The sequence below is a fragment of the Ambystoma mexicanum genome, chromosome 6q (genome assembly GCF_040938575.1).
Source record: "Ambystoma mexicanum isolate Mex_15411 chromosome 6q, UKY_AmexF1_1, whole genome shotgun sequence".
In the NCBI taxonomy this organism is placed as follows: domain Eukaryota; kingdom Metazoa; phylum Chordata; class Amphibia; order Caudata; family Ambystomatidae; genus Ambystoma; species Ambystoma mexicanum.
In genome coordinates, this window is record NC_090937.1 from 1,283,193,728 (window position 1) to 1,283,216,940 (window position 23,213).

Below are 23,213 nucleotides of genomic sequence, written 5' to 3' on the forward strand. Positions count from 1 at the left end.
TTTCACTTGGATTACATTTTTGTTTTAGCTTTCTCTGGATTTCCACTGCAGAAAGACGCCCACATAGTATGCCTCTGGCCTACAGGAACTTTTCATGGCAACCAAGTGGGCTTTTCTTTTCAAATGTTTGCTGGTATTTTGCGCATGTGAAGCATGATGTACATTACTTTTTGTCAACACCATGGGCCTCATTCTGACCCTGCCGGTCCGGAAACAACGGTGGCGGTAAACCCGCCGCCACCGTTGTCTCCGGACCGGCGGACTACGAGTTCAGCAGGCGGGTGGCCTTACTCCCGCCAGGTCTAACCTGGCGGGAGGAACGCCACCCGCCTGTGGACAGAAATGGAAACACTGGCACCGTTAATTAGGGTGCCAGTGTTTCCACGGTTCCCATTCCCATGGAGTCCTATGGGACTCATCGGAATAGGGAGTAACGGAATGCCAGCCCCAGAATTACCAGTAATTCATTCCGGGTCCGGCAGCAATCTGCAGGTTTTTCTGGCACGGTTACTGCTGGACTTGGAATGAGGCCCATGTCTTTACCCTGACATCTTTGTTGGCAGGGGACCATTTTTCGCCAGTTAACTGGCAAACACACATGCAAAGCCGTTTTGGTGTCTGTTTAAAAATCCTGTTTTTCATGTGAAAGAGGCCGTTTAATTTCTTCTGCCTTTGTGAATTAAAATGCTGTTTTTCCTTTGGTAATGACAGATGGGCCTTTTTCTCACGGCCCTTCAGTTTGTTAGTTTGGGGGATTGTGAATACACCCCACGACCACCACTCGTTCCTGTTCATACGCCACATCCTTCTTGTTCTCCGTTGGCAAACGTCTACCCTCTGTTCAGCCCTCCATACAAAGAGTGGCTGACCACCCACACTGATCACTCCCTGGCGTCCATATGTGCAATCTTACTTCTTTACCTCAGCCCGATGCATCGCACCTTCTTGATCCTCTCCTCTCTCTTAAACAGTCCAAGCCCAATGTACTCAAATCTTCTTCTTTACACGTCTATTCCAGAGCCGCCTACCCGAAATGAATGGGCTCCAAACTGCCTCCTCCCAAACAGTGCTCCTAGCACCGTACCAAAAATGTACCTTTACTGGGAGCGACTATGGCAGATGCCATTCACATGAGTCAGCAAAGTTGACGGTGATTTGCACCCAACGCGGCGTTGCGGTTAACACTTGCCTCTAGGCCGCTATGTGCCATGCCCCCACCAACAACCCCCCCCCCCTGTTTGGACCATTCCTGATTTATAAAAAATAAATGCTGAACAATCCTCTGCCCTTTGTCCTGGGTGCCACGATGTTACCAGCTGTGAATTTGGAAGGCTTCACCTGGCAGCCACCGCTATCCAAGCTCGGGCACCTGGACCGCACCTTTCCCCCAGGGGCATGTAGGTGGCCAGAGTGGGGGCCATCCCGGCCCCTCGGTTATACTTGTGGCTTCCTTCAGGAGCTGTCTGCAGCAGCCACGCAGCCACCGCCGGAACAAGTCACCGTTTCACTTTGGCAGTGTCATACATTCAACGGAGTGCAACATGGATCGGAGAAATAGTGGCTGATGGAATTGCTTGTCCGAGCAAAACCAGCCACCAAAGAACAGGGCTCGTCATGCATTGAAGCTATCGGTGCAGGGGCCAAAATTCGCAATAGTTTCTGAGGTTGGCCCCAGTGTCTCCAACAGGAGTTGAGCTACGAACGCACAGACGGCGACAGGCCAAAACCTGGTTTTACGGGAGTCCATAATGTATTTCTAAAACCCTATAGAAGGCTCTTTTATGGAAGGGCGATGAGGGAGGAAAAGTTGGAGTGAGGGTTCTTGACAGTTTCAACAAAGTATGGTGCCCCACCCCATTTCTTAAAAGAACTGCAGCGACTGCAGGCTGTACCCGGCTTAAGCAGCGGCCTATAGTACCTGTAGACAACTTCTTGTGACCACTCACATGATGCATGCAGTACAGCCTTCACCTCGGCCAACGTAATTAACAATAGCGTCACTACAGTTGTTGTCTGTTAGATTTCTCTGTGCTGCCTCGTCAAACACGCATTCCTGCGTGGTGATGTGCAACACCGAATCTAAGAGCTACAGTCGCAAACACACCTACACTTTGTACTTGCAAATGAGTTACACTTTAAGAACACTTGTACTTTGAACAGACCGCATAAAAAGTCTGGGAGTTGAAGTGGTCTGAAGAATGTTGTAAATACGTGGACGTCACATTTTTAAAACCTCCTAAAATTTGCTAGCACACGTTTTGGAAGGTAGAAATCACCACAAAGTTTGCACAAACGAATAGCATTTCGCAGTACCCTATCCTGTGAATGCGCCTAACTGTTCAACCCGTCATTAGCATAACGGGACATGAAAATAAGGAAACATTATGTAATCACTAGGACCACACCGTCCACACAGAGAAGTTATCCTCAAGACAGCCAAAGGGCGAAGCTGTACATATTGTAAATCAGGCTAACTGAACAAGGGGGAGGAACATGAGTGGCATAAGCAAAGAACATTGGTTGGATGTTTAAATTGCCTATGCGAGTTAGGAAGAAGTATAGTCGGCTGGTGGCCGCATTACCAAACGTGTATGTGCCGTGTGGGTTAGTGCAAGCAGATAGATGTTTGCAACCAGCATAATTTGCAGTCAGTGCATGCTGCATGGTGGCCACTCCTCCCAGGCCACATTCCTGACTCCTGAATGATGGGATGAGCACCAGGTGAGGAATTGGGCCGGAACAAGACGGGGCTGTGCTCTGACCAAAAGTGTTTTTTCGTTGCGCCGTTCAGGCCCAACCCACTTGAGATGAGCTCCGACTATCCCCTCCATGCAGCCTAAAAGACTTCTCCTGTGCACGAACCAAGTGCTAAGCTCCAAACTCTGTCCCAGGCGATCAATTCGCGAAGGAGGCGCTACGCGAGGGCAGGTCATTTAGGGAATGGGAAATGAAACCGCTGAAGCATCCCATCACCAAACAAGCAGTGTCCAAACGAGTATATGGTAGGGTGAGTGAGCGTGTGACAAACGAAACGAGCAGAGAGCCCAGTGTGCATGCATTACACGCTTACATCCCTAACAGAGACATATTTAAAATATGAAATTCCGTGATCATTATTATGTTCCCAAAGTGGTCTTTGCTTTATGTACATCTCCAAGACTCCTTCCTGCATGTTCCTCTAGCTGCACTTAATTCAGTTCCAAGAAGATTGTATGCCCTGGGCTGGGTCTCTGCCCCTTAAACCTGTCCACATCACCGCCCCTTCCTCACAAAGGGATGAATGGATTCCTAGAGTAATTTTTACCCATTTCCATCACTGGGGGCGCTTCTTCCTACGGATCGTTTACTTCTGCCTGTCCCCGCCTGTCACAAGCCAGGCAAAGGTGGGGAGGGGGCAGCAATAGAGCACACGGCAGACCGGGATTTGGTCAGAGCATGTCTTGGTCCCCGGTGGAAACTCTCGTGCTGTGCATGAACGTTCACACACCTGAAACCGGAGTTAAAATGTAAACGAATACATTAGCAAGTACTGCTTTGAAGACCCGGTCCCTACCAAAAGGCACACTGGACCCATGTGAGTGATGGGATATATGTTGAATGCCACACACGTGGGTAAAGGAGGCAAAGGCACACCCACTCTAATGGTGCCAGTCTTCGCTACGTGGTTTATCGACTGGCAGCATAGAGTTTGTGTACACCCTATCCAGGCAAACGGCGGGAAAGGCTCACGGCACAGTAGGACATGGCAATGTTCACTTTATTTCTGATCACACACACCGCAGCCCTACTATTCGGTTTACGCCCAGTAAGGGATTTGAGAAGTGTGTTTACATTTCAATGGCTATGCCTCCGTGTGTCCCGCTTCATGTTACACATACATGTCGATGTTTGAATAGCTAGCATGCGCTGAGTGCAGGGGTGGGGTGGAAACACGATATCTTTTTTCAGCGCAGATTGGCCGGGCCCGGCAGCTGGTTCATTTCACTTCGCATGATTAAAGGCATTCTTGATGCCCGGAACACTGGGCCCTGTAAAAACCCGAAATCGGGAGAGCCGAATGCACAGACGGAAACGCACCCTTTCATCGAGGTGGCCTTAGGCGGGTTTACCCTGCTGCAGCGATAGGGGCACTCTGGAGGGCCCACCCACGTGTGCGTGCTTGCCGCCCCTATCCACCCGCATTTATTCATTTGTCGTGGCCAGCCCGCAGCTGTAATGCTGCCACAGGAGCTGGATTTCTGGAACTTCCCAAACAAACAGTAAATGCAAACAGCCCGCGTCTATTATCGGCGCCCCTCCCTTGCTTTCCTGGCAGGTGGACGTTTCGAATTTTGTGTCCACTATTGGTCAGCAGCGGATAACGATCCGGCAGTCTTCTGAGATGGTACATGGCAGCATAAAATGCAGACTACAAAGATTCTCCAAGGCGAGATGCATGTTAATCATTTCTAAAAACAGGCGCGTGGTAGTAGTGTAAAACTTGAGGAGAACTATCTCCGGTTCCGGAAGCACCTCCAGACCTTCCTCTTTTTTCTTCTGCATTCGCCCCCCCTCTCCCCTGCTGATCTGTTCTCTCTTGGCACCGTGCACCTAGCCACCCTCTGTCTTTTGGGCCCAGGTACCTGCTCATCCTGCCACCCTCCTGCACTGCCTCCGGGCCACCCCTTCCACTGGGGTCTGTATCTGTACCCATACAGCCCCCTCTTTTTCTTCCTGCTCTTATCAGACCTACCCTGTCTGCTGCCTTAAACCTAGCACTTGCAAATAGCTGGCTGCATTACCACTGCTTGTTGCCTTTATTATTTATTGTTATTTATCTGTTTCTCCTCTGCTTCGCACTTTCCACCTCTCCCCCTCTCCCATGCACTTGCACGTTCTCAATGTCACTGGGCCTAGTAAGATTGCTGTTTTGTTCTCCCCTGTTCCCCTCCCTTGCCTTGTCGTGCTCTGAAACACTTGTGTACGAGCGCAATAGAAATAAAATATCAATCTATCAAAATTCGAAACTATTCGAGCATGTGAGCCCTTACAAGGAAGTGGTCTGCCATTCAGGTAATACTAAACTAAGAAAAACTGCCCGGCCTAATAATAAAGCTGGGTTCTCAACCCTTTACTTGACTGGATACCACAGTTTTGACAGTGGTTTGTCCCGTCTGTCTCCGTTTTTCAACATTAATAAATTGTGACATCTTATTGATTCTTGTAGTCTTTCTGAGGCCACACTTTCTACTGGAGCCCTCACTTTTGACTTTGAGAAACTTAGCACTTGCACGGTCTAAATGAAACAAGGCCTAGTAGGCTTGTGTCTTGCCATCCCTCTGTCTTCCCTACTATGTCTTTGGATTCGACTGCATATGATATTCCTCTCCTTAAAGACACTTCTGTCCTGATGAAGGCCTACACCACTAGAGCTCACCTAGCTCCACGCAAAATGGCCGAAACACTGTCGTGTTGACATGTTATATGTTGTTGCTCAACTCTGTATAGTGCCCACACCGAATGGGCTACCTACCTATTGATGATTCCACTAAATTCTCTAGCCTCCTTCCCAAGGAGCCCATAGAGAATGAACAAACATAAGAATCAGATTCTCTCAAATATTAACTACTTGATTGTTCCAACCCAGATACTACTCGGTATGTCCTAAATGTTGAATGTCCTATGTTTTTTGAAAAACGGTGTATTACCACACCAACTGCACGTAAAAATAAAACTTTATTGCAGTAAAACAGATTTTATAATAATTGTGTCCACCCACACATGGGGTGACCCACCCAGGGATTTAGCAGTGGTCGATCCACAGCAGATCGATCCACTTGACCTTGCTCATTCGTTGTTTTTGATATTACCCTAACTATTCAGCCTTTAACATAGACGGAAATGCAATTAAGGTAGTCAAAGTAGTGAAAACCTTAGGTTTTTACCTCAAATCTACCTTAACCCTAAACAAACAGGTAAACTCTATGGCATCTGCCTCAGCCTACACATGTAAGCTAGTCCGAGCATGCAGGCCATTCCTATCGAATACTAGTATCACCCTCACCAATGCCCTGATACTTTCAAAATTGGATTATTGTAATGCACTATACTTGGAAGCCAATATATACATCTTGGATAAAATACAAATCCTGCAGAATAACGCGATAAGAACCGCTCTAAACATACCCAATGGAAAACATATATCACAACTTAGAAGAGAACATCACTGGCTGAAGATAAATGACAGAATCTTGCTCAAAACAGTCCCCCTTACCTTTAAGTGTTTAAACAACCCCGTACTTATCTGAGAGAATAGTCAGAAAATCCTCCACCCGCCCCTTTAGAGTAGCCAACTCATTCTGCCTAAATATACCCAGATTCAAGCTAATAAAATCAGGTGGCATTAGCTTCCCAGTCAAAACTGCTCAATCCTGGAATACCTCTATCACTCGGAGGATCAATCCTTACTCAGCTTAAGACACAATACCTTGAACTGGCTACGTGCCAACAACATTTGATATTTTCTGTATACACTTTTCTGTGCCTGTTCTTACCTCCTGCCCCATGTCACTTAGCCTATAATCTACGTATACTTCTGTGTATAACTCTGTGCCATTTACTGTACAATCGATGTATACTTTTGTGTATAACTAGGCTTCCTAATTGTCCTATTATGTAACCCAAGCTTAAAGTTTTCTTGTATTTGTTGCGCCCAGTTATCTCAGGGTTTGGTGTGCCTTATAAATTAATAAACAAACAAACAAGACGTTGCCTTGTGATGTCAGTCCCATGGATGGAGGAATTGAGGTGGGGGCAAATGAAGTGTAAGTGGCTTAAGACATTCCTAAATGGCTGTACACTTCTGATTAACCTCTCTCTTGAGCTACTAACTCATCCCTCTCCCCTGTCTGCCTTAATCAAAGACATTTCAGTAGTTACCACCCTGGTGTGACCTCTCTATTGTACTCACAGGGTTGCCTTTAAAGCACTGGTTCACTTGGGAAGGTGATACACCTTCTGAGAGAAAAATGGGTGTCTAGGAGTGGACCCAAATGGCCTGTTTTTTTGGGGGCGGAGTTTCATCCAAAGGTACACAACTTAGTTGAATAAGTGACTACAAACCAGTTTAGCAATAAAATGACATTGAAAGGGGTTTTGGCCATTGTAATTGTATATTCCCGTAGACCACCATATCAAACCAGATATGGTGTGTATTTTTGTTAATCTGCCACAAGGCCCTGAGGACTTACACTTATGATTTGGATCAGGGTTGACCATGGTTAAAGGCAGGCCTTGGCTATTGGAACTTTAAGTTCAAGCATGCTGTTTGCAGGAATGCACATGTTTCTCTGTAACTGCTATGCTGCCAAACCACAGGGCAGACACTGAGGGTTGTCAGACCCAGCAGAGTTTTGTTTGTGCTATACTTTTAAGAATGGCGCATTATGAAAGTGAGTCTGATTAACACAGTTCTTTCTGACGCCACACTATCGGCCTCATTTTGTGTTGCAAAAATCAAAAAATGGTGGGGTTGCTCAGGATTTTGGATTCCCCAGGCACTAATTATCTGAGTAAGAAATGCATACATTTTGAAGAACTTTCCAACTAACTGAAAGTGTTCATAATTAACCAAGTACTACATGGTTATTTATACTGGCGTGCAGGGAATTACCTATTGAAGACGGTATGAGAATGATGGTGTCATTCTAACATGGAAAGATTATTTAGACTTGGAGGTGCTTATCTATGGTTGGTACAACCTGGATTCTTTAGAGCCATCTTATGTTGTGTTGGTAGATCTGAATGTGCTTTGATGTATAACCCTTAGATACTATCCTAATATGCTTTTCTAGATGTCCTCTTTCAAACACCTCTCTGCCCTAGAATTCGAATACACAAACTCAAATCCTACCAGTCATAATTTTTGTAAACCTTTGACAAAATATATGTTTGTGGAGTTTATTCTGCACACCACTGACAATTGATTAGTTGCCGGGCACTCTGGCGTAGCAGAAAATTAGAAAGTTGTTGGATTTGTTAGTGGGCGGAGAGGGCGAATGCATGACTTTGTTTACTGTGCTGGTTGTAGTTAAAGTTCGGAACAAAGTCACTGTCAGCATCTTTTTAACAATTTTTATTTGGTTATATGGGTTGGTGGGTGTCGAGGAGGTTGAGTCGATATGGGAGGCCTTGTGTGCTCGTGGCGTGAGGATGCATTGGGCGTGTTGAGATTATTTAAGTTGTTGGAAGAGGTGTGGAGTTCTGGGGTTGTGTGTGTGTGTGTGTGTGTATGGCATAGTTGGTTGGTTTGTGGTATGCTTGCAGGAAGAGTTTCAGTATGGGTTGGTGGGAGACAAAAGCCAATCCTCATGTCATAGGGTTAAGACAGTCGGGGAGTTAGCTTGTAGGGTAGTTGAACTCGTTTGTACCATGTTCATCTCTGCCTGGTTCCTTTTTGACAATGGCATATGGCTTGCAAAATAGCTTGACATGTTTAAAGAGCCATGTTTCTTTTACTGCTTTTCTGAAGTTCTGGTGTTCCTCTATTGTATGTATTCCCTTGGGGAGGGAGTTCCACAGCAAAAAAGTGGATCCACTGTATTTCATTTTTGGAAAATGTTTGGTTGAAAGCGTGTGGCATTACTAGACCTCCGAGTTGTATATGGTCTGTAGATTTGTTCTTGCAGGAGTTCCTCTTTGGCTGCGAATTGCTCTTTGAACAATGCAGAGCGTTTTTTAGATGGATTAATTTTTTTGACTGGTATGAAGTGGTCTTAGTGATAGCTTGATGTGTTTTGGCTTGCTCCTATTTTGGAGTCTCGCGGCTGAGTTTTAGACCCGTTGTAGTTTTCTTGGTGAAGTAGTTGGGCATGGCAAGTAGATGCTGTTGGCATAGTCTATTCTTGACATGACAAGTGAGATAATGGCGAGGCTTCTGTGTGGAAACTTGACAGTGTAATTGCCGTCAGAGAGCATAGGTGGAAGAAAAATTATTTTACTACTGCATTAACTAAGTTCCGGTGTTAGCTCTCATTGGCCATAAGTACGCTGAGATTTTGAACCACTTTGGAGGCTTTTGGTTTGTTAATAATTTCTGTAGGCCCTGGTATAGGTGGTTGAATGGAAGGGGTAGTGGGGTTGCCCTCATTTACAAAACACACCATCCGAGACCTAGCCTCTGCACCCCTCACTAATTGCCTGTTGCTCTCAGTCAAGCTGTCCATAACACCACCCTCTACGATCACTATGCACATCCTAGCCAACCCTCTACGTTTGAAGACTCAAGAGCAACCTAAAAACCAGTTCCAAAGCCATCGCACTAGGTGACCACCTTAACCTCGGCTATGCCGACTCCCTTGACAAAGATGGTATATCCCTCTGCCTTAAATTTCACTCAAATTGTGAAATCCATGCACGCTCACGGCCACACACTGGATTGGGCACTTGATCAACTGTGACATAACCATCCTCTCCAACATCCCCTGCGCCTGGACCGATAATCGCAATCACCATCCCAACCCCAGACCAGACCACCTGCCCCCACCCCGATACCCCACGCCAGCTCTCGCTACACCTGAAACCTCACCAGCGACGCTCTCCGGTCAGTGCTCGAAAAAAGCCCCTCACCCCCAAAGTGATCTCTACATTGACAGCTTATAACCACTGCAACTCTACCCTCAAAACCGCCATTGACAAACTGGCTCGTCTCAAAAAACGCACACCCCCAAACAAAAACGCACACCCCCAAACAAGCCACTCAAACCAATTCCTGGTTCTGCTCTGTGGGGCAGAGAAACGCACTAGCAAATGCACCAGGCGCCTATGCCCAGCAGAATATAACAAATCTTGCTTCTCCATACTTGCCAGAACCACAAAAAAGCTATTCAAAAAGCCAAAGCACCCAGATCGTCAACTCCAACTCTTGTCAACTATTTAACATCCTGTCCAACCACACGTCGCAAGTCTTTGCCAATAATCACTCATCCACCCCCACAGCTATCACCTGTGGAGTTCTCTAAGACTCTTGTATCTCCCCCACTCTCTACAACATTTATGCCAAACCCGTCTGTGACCCCCTTGACTCGCTCAACATCAGATATACAAATGACACTGAAGATACTCCGATCCTCATCCCCCTCAATGGTGATCACGGCTTGGACTCCCAAAAAATCAAAGCCATCCTTGAAACCATCCAAGGCTGGATGGCCTCCCACTGCTTGCGTTTCAATGATGAGAAAACTGAACTCTTCCTTGTTGGCAACCCATCACACAATGCCAAGCTCTGCGCAGCCTACCAGCTCTTTACCATTGACAACCACCCCATGCGCACATCGTCATCCGTCAAAATGACTGGCTACCATCTCGATGCCACGCTCACGCTATCCCGGCACATCAACGCCACTGCCTCCTCCGCTGCATATGTGACCAAACTTATCAATGCAAGTTGCCTCTTCCTGTTAACTGCCTGAATGTTGCCAGGGCCATTAGTGGCGCAACATTGGATTATTGCAACAACTTCTTTGGAGGCACCTCAGAACGAAACCTCAACAAATTACAAACAATCCAGAACAATGTTCTGAGCGCCACTCTGGGGTTAAACAAACGCAACCAATCACCGGAGCCAGGAAAGCAGCACACTGGCTACGGTCTGAGAACAAATCAAATTGAACATCTTCACCGCACACCGCTGCCTTGACAACACACTTCTTAGATACTTGTCTGAGAGATTGTCCAAACCAGCAATGGCCAGGCCCACCCGGATAGTCTATGCTAGCCGCTTATGTACTCCTAGATTCAAACGGACCAAAGCTGGAGGCTCCAGCTTCCCCGTCTCCGCAGCCATGCTCTGGTACACCCTCCCCCTGCCTTAAGAACAGAACCCTCCTACACTGTGTTCCGCAAGAAACTGAAAACCTTCTTGTTTAATTAGCAGCACTTATCCTGCTAACTGTAACATACCAAGCTGTAACCAGCGTCTAGACTCCCAGCGGTTATTTGCGTTATTCAAATGTATACATTTATACATTTGGCATGATCATGGTTTCAGTTTTATCCATGTTAAGTTTAAGGTGGTTGTTGCTCATCCAATCATTAATTTGTGAGAGGCAATTTGGTAAGGTTTTGGTCTGTGTTTGCTCTTCGAAATTTTTATGGTGGTGATTTGACTGTCGCGTGCATAGTTCTAGCATGCAAGCCCATGTCACTTGATGTGTTTCATGGGATGTGCCATGTACATGTTGGCAAGTAGTGCTGAGTGGCATGACTCTTGTGGGACACAACGTGAGAGGTTGAGCTGGAAGGAAGTAGCCTGGTAGTTTCCATTCTTTCCAGCAGGAAGGATTTCATAAATTGTAGCATAATGTCTCTTAGCTCTGTTTCTGCTATCCTTTTGATGAGGGTTGCATAGTTGTCTGTGTCAAAAGCAGCTGACTGGTCTAGTGGCATCAGTGTGGAGGTGGTGTTGAAGTCTGAATTCGTTTTTACAACTTGTACCAGATGGACAGTAGTACTTGTTCAGTCCCTCTAATACGTCCTAAACCTACATGTCCCTGGATTTGTAAGTATACATACGTTTCTAGCATTTTGGCAGGGTAAGAGATATTTGTTTGGCCGTTAGTTGGTGGGGTTGTCTTAGTTTCCTGTGGGATCTTTGAGGAGGGGTTTAATGTAGACAGATTTGAAGCTTCTGGGGGATGGTTCCTGTTTCCACTGAGTGGGACTTTGAGTTTGTGGAAATATTGTGCCGGTGTTCCACTGCGGACTATGTTCTTGTAGATGTCTGATGGTCATAGTCCTCCTGGGGAGTTTATTTCCTTTATTATTTTACTAAAGTCTTCTGTGGAGGCGACTGTGAAGCAGTTCACTGTTAAATCTGGGGGATGCAGCGCTTGAGTCCTTGTGGTATGCTGTTGTTTTAACCAAGTAGATTACTTTGAGGTAATTTGTTATTGCAATTACTTTTGTGGGAAGTCGTTGTGTACATGTATTTAGGGGTTAAAGGACGTAGGGGTTGGGGTAGGTGGTGCTAGTGAGGGGGTGGCATGGGGAACATCCCTAAAATTAAAATAATGAAGTAATTACAACAAACTAAACTACCACAAACTAATTAAATTTGTTATAACGTAGAACCGTCCTTTGGCTTAGCGTTAATGACTTGCAGGATGTTTGACCTCACAAACCACTTAAACAGAATTTCTGTGAGGGAGTGCGAACATTATTGCATGATGTCTGGGTTCTTGATGTTGAACATCTTTCTCTGCATTGCTTGCTTTTGAGATAGATTCATTCGGCATAGTGCAGTTACTTTGCTTTTAGGATTTCTGCTTTTTAGAGTTGTATCTTTTTTGGTACACAATTGTGTCCTGTTGTTCACATAGTTCGAAATTGCTGGGAGCTATTTAGTTCCTGCTTCTTCCCTCGGAGTGTCCAGTTAGTTTAAAAACACCGGATACCAGGAGCGTTTGGTTCCCCCGGCCAACTCGTGCCTTACAAACATGCATATGTGCCATTAACATTGAGTGTTTGATAATTTAAAATTGGGACACGTCAAGGAAGCATTTTATATTTAATGGATCAAACAATATGGGCAAAAAGGTAGTGTGCACCTAATGTGTAAATTAGGTTTTCAATCTGCTGCATCCTTGATTCTGGATCCCAGAGGTAGCTCCTGCCTACTGGGTGTTGCATTACACCCAGGAGCCTGATTCTAGCTCCTGCTCATCGAATCTTAATTTCGAACACTGTGGCGAGGTTTCCTACATGTTTGTTCTAATTTCCTATTTTTCTTCAAGACTCGGAAGGGGGTGAGGGAGTGTTAAACCATCTTCTGGCAAATGTCTTCTGGAAGGGGACGAAGAGCTTCTTCGGTGCTACAGAATCTAAGGCGTCTGTGATCCATTTTTGTAGTGTCTCCATTATTTCTTCTGGTGGGCATGTTTCCAGTAGGGAGTTGTGTAGTTTTTATGACTTCCAGAGTTGCGCTGTGTTGAGGGATTTCCAATTTCTTTTCTCAATTGGCGTTAGATTTTATTGTGCATTGCATCCATTCACTAGCACGTGAATCACAAAAGGTATCATAAGAGGATTGCGTTAAAGAATGTGTAATTGGGAGCAATCATAGTTGGACTTTATAATAAATATTCTGCTAAAATGCTGGTGACACTGTCTACCAAGTTCTCTGTGACGGTCTGGTTGTATGGAGGTGGTCTGTAAATGAGTAGGAAGTTTAAATTGATTTGATGGTCCAATGCTAGGTGGAGGAAGAGCGATTTACGGTCCGTTATGTTTAACGATGGTGCAGCTGTGATTCTTAGGTGTTCTTCGTAAGCTATGGCTAGGCCACCTGCTTTTTCCTTTGCGGTTGGCCTACGTAAGTTTGAAGTTGCATCGTAGGGATTTGTATGCAACTAACCTAGTCATAAAATACCCAGCTTTCTGTTAAACATATTTTTGTTCCCCCTTCACTAAGTGCATGTGAATCTCAGTGCTATATATCACCGTTGACCAGATTGTTTTCTGGGGTTTATCTATTGGCGGTAGCGTCGGTAGGACGATTGCCCATTGGTTGCTCTTCTCCTTTGATCCACTGATTAATTGAAGTTTGAGGGTTCATTGGGGGTCGGCGGGGGGGGTGGGTGGGCTATGTCTCCAGTTCATTGTGGAGAGGTAGAGTAGCTTGTATGTAAGGTTGAGATCTCTTTCGTGGGTGCTTGTAAATTTGTGAGTTAGTATTCTGTTATTGCCAGTCCTTGGTGATAAAAGGCGTTGAGGCGAGTCGCGTCTCGTGTCCTTTGAACATTTCTTAGTCCATTGGTGGTGGTTGCTTCTTTTCTCACACTGTGGGTATGATTTATTAGGTTGGCTGGCTGTGAGGCTTTGTAGGTGGACAGTTATTGTAAGACATAAAGCGATTGTGGTTGAGATGTCATAAAAGGGTTCTGTTCTTTGACAAGTCTCTACTCCAGGATTCCCAAAGTATTGAGGTTACATAAAGTAGTTGGTTGCATGCTTTGAATTTCTCTGCTGCCGCTTGCACCTTTTTATATGTAGTTCTTGTCTTGACGTTTATCTGTGAGCGAGGCATTTTTGTGTTGCGAGATTGACTCATGGGGAGATGTGGTGCAAGCAGGCTTTCTTGCAGTTGGATGCTGGTTGCGGAGAACTGATTATCCTATACTGGTGGGTGCAGTGAGGTTCGAGTTCACCAACTGTAGCAATACATGAGATGCTTTGGCTTGTCAACAGTCCTATCGCAGTAGAAATGTCAGGGAGCCAGGTATCAAAGAGCTGTTCTAGGAAAATGGGGGACTCCATGCAGTGAGTATTGGAGTTGAGTGGCGGGGGGGTTATTTTTCTCAGTAGGATCTCGAGTAAGGCAGTATTCCTGTGGCATGCTATAAAAAAAAAGGTAGACCAGAAAGCAAATGTTATATCGCAAGACTAACATTTGTTTTCTCGTCTACCTATGGGAGGCCAGGATTTCACAAAGGAACTGCAGTGGTGGGGGTGGAAAATGTCTCTTTGCAAATGGAATTTTAGAAAAATGCTAATGTATTGAATATACTTAACAGTATTTCACTTTAATGTTTTATATTTTTAAAGTTTTCTTTATAAACCATCACCTCATGTATTGTTTTCTGATTTCTGTTATGATGTTTAACCTCCAACTTTCTTTATTTTCTGCAGGGATCTTAAAAGCAATATTTTAACTACAATAGAGCCTGGAGCATTTGTGGGCCTTTCATCACTTAAACGACTGTAAGTATTATTTTTTTGTGCATTTGAAAAGAATATGGCTAATGTTTATGAAGTAGTTATTCTAGAACTGACTGTTGCATATCATTTGTTGTTTTAATGGCACCACTATGGTGGTGTTCTACCGTCTCACTCCTTGGGCTGCGAGCTGGCATAGCTGGCGTTTGAGTGTTATATCCCAGGTTGGAGTATGGCGCGAAATGGCTGTGTGCTGTGGTGGTTGGAGCTTCTGAAATGGCTCGTTAATTCAGTGAGGAAAATAACCCCTTAGAGGGGAGTCTTGTGAGAGAGCCCTTGGAGCCTTTCCTGCTCAGTCCACAGAAAACAAAACTGGGTGGGATAAGCTGCAGATGAAACCTATTTCAAATGCATGCCAAAACATGGGAAAGGGCTTTACTGCAAGCAGGAACTCTGGGCATGAACACCGCCTTGTACAAAATGCCATTGTCTGCCTAGGAGAAGGTGAAGAGGAGTGCAAACCCGTAGCCAGCCCAGGCACCTTCAGCCATAGTTGATAGAAAGCAACAATAACACTGAGGAGGTAAGAGGGGAAGAACGGCCTGTACTAGACCACCCTCAACAAAAGGTCAACAACCTTTAAAACTTTACATTAGGGTCCGACGGGTAACTTGTTCAAATTCCACGTGCGCAACCTTGGGTCAACAAAATGGTTGAAAGGAGAAGACCTGCCCCTATTGCATTAAATCGATAGGCAGTTTTTAGAAAAATAAACAATTTTTATTGATACACACAAGAATTGATCATAAAAATCTATAAAAAGATAGTACACTCACTGAAGAACAAGAACGTGGTAGTACATCTCAAAGGATTATACTAGCATTTAGTAGTACAAGGAAAGGAACAGTATAATTTACTGGTTTACAACTTGACCCTCCTTGTTCTTCAGTGTTAACAATAATTAAATAGGAACAGGAACATCAGTGCAATAACATAGATAAAAGTCAGTCTAGTCTAGGGTGTACAGGACAGGGCGAAATAGCTGTCCTTCCAGTTTGAGGTATTATGCACAAAAAGTGTCTTGTGCAAGTGCAAATACGCAGAAATTGAAACAAAGTTAAACAAAGTTTTCTCAAACATACACCACATTCTCTCATTCAACACATCTCGTACACACCCTTCTCAACATACAATCGTCCAACATGTTTCTTTCCATCAACCACTCAACAAAAAAGAGGGGGTATACACAAAAAATGCCAGGAAATTCGTCAGGGAACTGTCACGTTTATGTCAGTCATTTGTGCACTAAATAAAACACGAGAACCCACACTTCAATTGAGTCTCTCGTAATACACTCCTATCAGTGCCCATATAGCAATACACAAAATGGCGTAAAAACAATGTGCCACTCTAGTTTTCCTATATGGAGAACATCCACAGCCACAACCCTTTGTTGATTCCATTAGTTACCTACGGGAACGAAGAAAACAAGAAGGACAATTAGAACATAGTACAAATGTCATACCAAACAAACCAGTATACAATTTACCAGTTGCGAGTTTTTTACAAAAAATATATATATAACTCAATTTGGCTGAAGAGGAAAGTGTCGACAAATCGACACCATAAGCCGGCATAAGTACAGCACCGGGGTCCGAGTCCAAGGTAAGTCCCCACTACCACACTGGGTAGCCACTCCCAAGCATGCCTCAATTGCTCTGTCCCAGTTAATGCACCACATTTAACTTAGTGATGCAAATGCTTACCATCCGAGGGATGGTCCGGGAGGCCCAACTGTCTGCTCTTAGACGTGGGCAGCTCGACAAGCAAAAACGCACACCAAGCGTCGAGATCCTCTGGTGGCGGGTTGTCCTCCGCCAGAGTGCGTTTAGATTATCGCATGGCTATTTATTTCTTTAACGGGGTAGAAACAGAAACACATCAGCAGACCTCAATTGGTCCGTTTTCAAAAGTTGATTGAGAAAAGTGGGAAAGGGAGCATATACGTTGCCCTTCCACACTCTGGGCCACGTGACAATTACCTTCCAAAAAACAATTCCATTCGAGATTGATTAGAATTTTCTTAGCCTGAGAAATCCAAACGGAGAAGAACACCGGGACGGGAAACCCTGAATTCTCAGACTTTCCTACAGCATGCTTCCTAGTGCTTCTGACGTGTGTAGACACTAGCGAAACAGAGAAGAGGAAAGCACATGGAAAAGGAAGGAAAAGAGAGGGAGATATACGGGTAAGTAGACAACCTCGCGGGTGCTTGTTCACCAGAAACCAAAAAGGCTAACGGCTATTTTTTACCTTGCTGTAATCGGGCTTCTTTTCCGTACGTTGCCGTTTTGCAGTTCAGGACGTGGGCGTAGCTGAATGTACAAATCTAGCGGCCCTAAGTGGTCCTTTATACCGGAAATAGAAAGCACCGAAGCACGATGATTGGAACGTTAGTCTCCTGTATTCAATCACGTGACATGATTCGAAGTGTCCGAGTGAACACCTGATAGAACTCCTGACGTAATCGCGTGTCTTGTTAGTTAACATTTTCTGAGCCCGGTCATCCGCGGTATCACGTGGTGTCCATGTCACTGCTCTCGTCCGTCCACGAAAAAGAAAACTTGATTATCGTAATCCTGCTGTGACGTGCCATGAGTACTCAGACATCCCGAATTATGTGTCACGCCATCTACCATATTGGCCCCACTTTATGCGTGTCGCTCATCAAAAATTCAACCACCCGTGTGTTGGATACAATGACCAATGTTCCCTTACATAAGGAACGTCGCAGCCTCCCACAGCACACCCCAAGCTAAGCTAAGGGGGCAAAACACTCGACACGGGCATCCCCATTCGGTAGAAACCGGATAAAGGCCATCTATGGTGCTAGGGAGTGAGGCAAGATATATCTGCCATCACGGGTGGGAAGAGAGGAAATAAATACCTCAGGGGGTAAATGAGTCCGGGGAGAAAGGGAGGTCAGAGATGGTCCACCAATCTCATACTTCAACCTAATTCGAAATCAAATGATGAGCCAGTCAATTTTATCATTTAACCTGTAGTTGCACTTTTGGTTAAAAAAATGAATTGTTGCTCTTTTTTCGGAGAAGTAAGCGTTTGTCTCTATTGATGTCGGTGCTGGAAGTTAATTTGTATATTACTGTCCATTGTAGATCTTCGACTTTATGTCCAAACTCGATCCAATGGTCGACCAATGGGGCGTTAGCAGTTCTATTTCTGAGACAGCTTTTATGCTCCCCTATCCTTAATTTCACCTTTCTGTCCGTTTTTCCAATGTAGATTTTTCTACACCGACACCAAATGGTATAAATGACCATACTAGTGTTACTATTAGTGAGCTTAGTTTGTTTCCACAGTGAACCAAGGCCCAAATCTACCTCTGTGCTTCTTTTGGTAGAGTTACAGTAGGTGCAGTGACCACAAGGGAATGACCAATTATTGGAGGCATATTCCATGTCTCAGTGATGCTTCTTTGTTGTTTGGTTCTGGTGTTAATATCATTCCTGGTTATATAGTCTTTGATATTTTTGCTGCGTTTGAACGCAACCACCGGTCTAGAGACTGGTATTTCGCTTTTGCTCAGGACATGCCAATTTTTTAGCACGATTTTCTTGATTTGGTTAGATCTGTCACTGTAAGTGTTTACAAATACCAATTTCCTGTCTTGGTTTTTCCGTAGATTATGTTCTCTGTATTCTAATAAGGATTCCCGATGGTTATTCCTAGGCCTTTTCAGAGCCTGTGTGGTTATCTGTTTAGGGTAACCGCTTTGTTCCAGATGGTTCTTCATGTTGATCGCACTTGCTTGAAAATCTTCTTTGGTAGAGATATTCCTTTTCAATCTTAAGAATTGGCTTAGCGGTAAATTATCCCGGACATGTTTTGGGTGGAAACTCTCATAATGGAGCATTGAATTTCGATCAGTCGGTTTATTATATGGTCTGACATACAATGTTTTTGACTGAGTATCTGATGTAATTGTTATTTCAAGAAAATTGAGTTCTTCCTTGCTGAAGTTTGAGGTGAATTTGAGAAACCGATTTTGGATATTAATCCAAGTGGGAAAGTCTTCAAGTTCTATGATGGATCCCTTCCAGATGACAAATATGTCATCTATATACCTTTTCCATTGGAAAATATTCTTCAGAAACGGATTGGTGGCATGAAAGATTTTGGAGAGCTCAAATGATTCCATATATAGATTGGCGATACTGGGGGCTAATGTAGCGCCCATGGCTGTTCCTTGGATTTGTTGAAAAAAATCGCCATCAAAATGGAAATAATTTTCCTGGAGACTCATCTCGGCACACCACAGGATGAAAGAGATGGGGGTATTACCCACTGTATGGTCATTCAGTAGTTTCTCTTCCAACATGCCGATGGATTCTCTCTGTGGGGTGCTCGTGTAGAGTGCCACTACATCTAATCCTAAAAGGATTTCTGTTTCTGGATCAAAAGGTACATTTTCTACAAGTTTGATCATTTGGGTAGTGTCTTGTATATAAGATGCCATCTTCCTGACCAAAGGTTGGAGAAAAGTATCAGTGAACCTGGACAAAGGTTCAAGTACTGATTCCACACCTGACACAATCGGTCTACCTGGCGGATCCGAAAGAGATTTATGAATTTTGTGCAACGTGTAAAACTGGGGGATCCGAGGTTTAGTTTTGATGAGAAAGTCTGCTTCCTTTGGTGTGATCCACTCCCTTTGTTTAGCTTTTTCAACTTTTTGCACAATTAATTCCTTTAGTTTATCAGTGGGGTCGTGATCGAGATGCCGATAGTTGTCCAAATCCAGCAATTGTCTATTGCATTCCCTTTTGTATTTGTCTTTATCTTGTAATACAATTGCTCCCCCTTAGTCTGCCTTCCGAATAACTATTTGATCATTCGTAAGCAGAGCTCTCATTGCGTCCTTTTCCCGTGTGGTCATATTCATAAATGTTTTTTTGTTCTTAGTCTTTTTCTCCAATTGTTCTAAATCATGGAGAACACATTTCTGAAATACCTTAGCCTCTGTGGTATGAGCTTGAGAGGGGACACAAAAAGTAGACTTATTGTGAAGTTTGGAATCCGAATTGTCAGGTTCAGAATCAGTGCCTTCAAAAAATTGGAAAAGGTGGATTTTTCTCATAAAGGTAAAGAACTCCTGTCTGAAATTGAAAGGTTCATGTTTATTGGTGGGCACAAATCCCAACCCCTTTTCAATTACCCTGATCTAATCCTTGGTAGGTGTATACTTGGAGAGATTTACCATAATGCTTGCATGCTCCGAGTGATCCTTGGTTCATAATCCCAGTCCTCTGGGTTGCTCTCTAAAAAAGGCTGTGCTGTTGGGGAGGGGGGGGTTATACTTTTATTCTGGGGAGCACCACGATTTGAGTTGTTCTTCCCATGATAGTTGTTTTCTGAGTTCCTAGGTCTGTGATTTGATTGGCCTTGCCTAGGGGTTGGATCTCCATTGGAGCTACTGTTGCTCGAACTGAAAGATGTATTCCTGAATTGGACTTTTTTCTGTGCCCCTTGTGGAGAGATTCCTGAAACTATAGTCTGGAAGTAATTCTCTTGTGTATACCTAAATGCTTTTTCATGGGAGAAATTGATGAGATCTTTATTCATCCTCCGGACTCGTTCAGTTAAGGTACTCTTTAAAGGTTGTCATTTCTGCCAATAAGGTGTCAATTCTTTTCTTGTAGGTGTCAAGGGGAACCAATTATTGAATCTCTTCCTCCAGCGTTTTGAGATCAACTAAGATTTTCTCCGTGGTTTCAGATGCAGTATCGATAATCAAAATCTCCCAGTGATAGTTGATAGAAAGGCCAGAGGACGATTAACCCTTCACATAGCTCCAAGTGGTGCCGATGACTGCTCCACTGTTAGGGCTCCCAGAAGCAGTCTGGTGCTGAGCTGCACCCCCAAAAACAGAATTTACTGAACAAATACGAGCCATAGATTGTACCTGGTATTGTAAAAGAGGTTTGTACTCCCTGCCAGGATGCTCGCACTCTTCATCTTCTACCATTCAAGATACTATGTCTACAAATCTTGACTCTCACTCTCTCACTCTCTCATACACTTACTCTCTCACATGCTTACTCGCTTACTCTCACTCTCTCTCTGTTGGAGGTCTCTGCAAACGTGGCTCTTAAGTTGTTTGGTACTATGACAACAACAATCTCTCACCATTGACTGTGTGGCCTAGTGCTGGTGGGAGTTGTAGTCCAAAACATCTGGCAAACCAGAGGTCACAGAACCCTGATCTAGGGAGTGACGGCGAGTGCAGGATGGGGTTCTTCTGTTCATTGCAGCATATTCCAAATATGCCTAAAAATATTTTTGTTTTCACATTTTATTCCCTGAAATTTGGATTCATTTGAAATGCTGTAGCAGATTTGTTCTGAATAAATGGTTTACAGTAAATATTTATCAGTACCCCACAAGACGTCAGCAGTCCCTTGAACAGCTGCATTCTGGCCTTGGATGGAATGATTGGAAGAATATTTTTTTAATTGAATCTGGTTCTGGGTTTCTGCCTGGACTCCTTTGAGCTTCTATTGTTGGGTCTTTACCCCATACAGGCCACAGATGTGAAGAATCCGTGAGCACATGTTGACAAATACCTCTCCTTGTTCCCCGTATTACCCTAATAGTGACAGCTGTGCTATCCACTACATCCTTCTAAAAATAATTGTTGCCCTATGCTCACAGAACACAGTGACTAGCTTGGTGTAGCTAAAACTGGATGATGACACTGATTGAAGAATCTGTACACAGAGTCAATTTGATTTTGTTTTCACACTTCATAAATGTTATCACTGACTCAAAGATAAAGGGTGTCTCGAAGACGGCATCTTAACCAACTGTTTAACTTCCTCCATATTATTGATGAGCACCACACAAGACATGCATAGCCAATATGTTGCATTCCTGGACGCTTCCAAAGCTTTGGACTTGGTGGATCATACCAAATTATGGATGAAATTGCAACTGGTGGTCATTGACGGTCCTCTCCGGGTGGCAATAAAAATCCTTTATCTCTGCTTTCCGATCAAGATATGGGTGATGTTTAAAGGGGAACTCCCAGCTCACGATAACATGGAGTAAATCTAGACGTTTATCCTTGTCCCACACTCTGTATTTGAATGACCTCTGTATCACAGTAAAAAACATGTACAGATGGCATCCTGAAAATCGACAACCTTCCTGCCTCCATTTTCAAGTATGCCGACTCCCCACAAAGTGAGCCTGTTTTCAGTGGGCAAGTTTTACATGAAATTATTGTCTTCATTGAAAAAACTGCAAACATACTGCAAAAACAACTGTATGCTATAAAGATGCACTGCAAACAAAACAAGCTGGAGTTAAACTTAAGTTGTGAGGCATAGAGAACATAGATGCACCACAAGGGAAGACTTCCCCTTGATGGCAGCTTTAAGGAAAAATGGTGAGGGAATTCACTTGCATGGAATAGTGATCACTGAAAACCTGTCACCGAATATGATTTTCTAAGCACTGAGCGAAAGCTTGAAATAGTAGCCAGTGAAATAATATGGTACCGCAAATCTAATGTATTGTAGTTGTAATTTTATATAGCGCCTCTTCCCATTTGTATGGCCTCAATGCGCTTTGTGGTAGGAACGCGATCGGGGATTGAAGTCCAGTTATGGGGAAAATTCTCAGAAAAGGCTTAAAGTGCATGTGTGCATTTGGCCAAGATTAGGAATTGGGTGGGCTGGCTAGGCACCAGTAAGCAACCCAAGAGGTCAGGCGCTGAGGGTGGTCATAACAGAGCGCTAGTGCAGGAGACTCGATGGGTGCCCAGCTAGTCCAAAAATTGTTATAGGTTTTAACTAAATTCAATGGCAACGTTGTGGAGGCACGTCTGATGTAAGGGCGAAGCCATTGCGTATCTAGACCGATTTTGTCGTAATCGTAGATGCATTCTAAAGTGTGTATGGATAGCCGTGCCTGTGGCAGATGTCCGCCGAAGTGGTGAGTTTATACATTTTATTTATTGTGCATTTGTAAGGCAATTATACAACAAGTAAATTGTGTTTCAGAGCTCCCACAGGACAACCGGGAGGAAACGAAAATCAATTACTACAATGAAAGATGGAGGCGGACCTACTAGGCCTTGTGAGCATTCAGAACGTGCAAGTGCAGAGAGAAGAGAGGGGATGATGGAGTGCAGGGTAAGTGCTAGGGCTACCAGGAGGGAAGTGCTAGGGAGTGAGAAGCCATAAGTGCCTGGGTGAGTGATCAGCTTTCCATAAATAAGTGCAGGCCTTCCGTGTCATAGGCCAGTGGGTTCCAAGGCAAGTGCTGGGAGCGCTGAAGGCGATTGGGTGTGGGAGGCCTGGTACCCAACGGCTGGGTCCTGATCACCATTCTCAGCAACTGTGGAATTAGCACAGGAGGGAGGAATGGAAGGAGGCGAGAGGGAAAGTCTTCAGGAGTTTCCAGAATTTGAGAGTATCCGGCTGAAGACCAGGAGGAAG

General features: G+C 44.4%; 1 protein-coding gene across 1 annotated transcript in view; it reads left to right on the forward strand.

The window, feature by feature from the left end:
• Window positions 1-23,213, forward strand: part of ADGRA3 (adhesion G protein-coupled receptor A3) — a 451,503-nt gene that overhangs the window by 187,314 nt on the left and 240,976 nt on the right. The window contains exon 3 of the mRNA XM_069631885.1: window positions 14,665-14,736. Coding sequence (XP_069487986.1) covers window positions 14,665-14,736 — 72 coding nt within the window. The remainder of the gene's footprint in view (window positions 1-14,664; window positions 14,737-23,213) is intronic.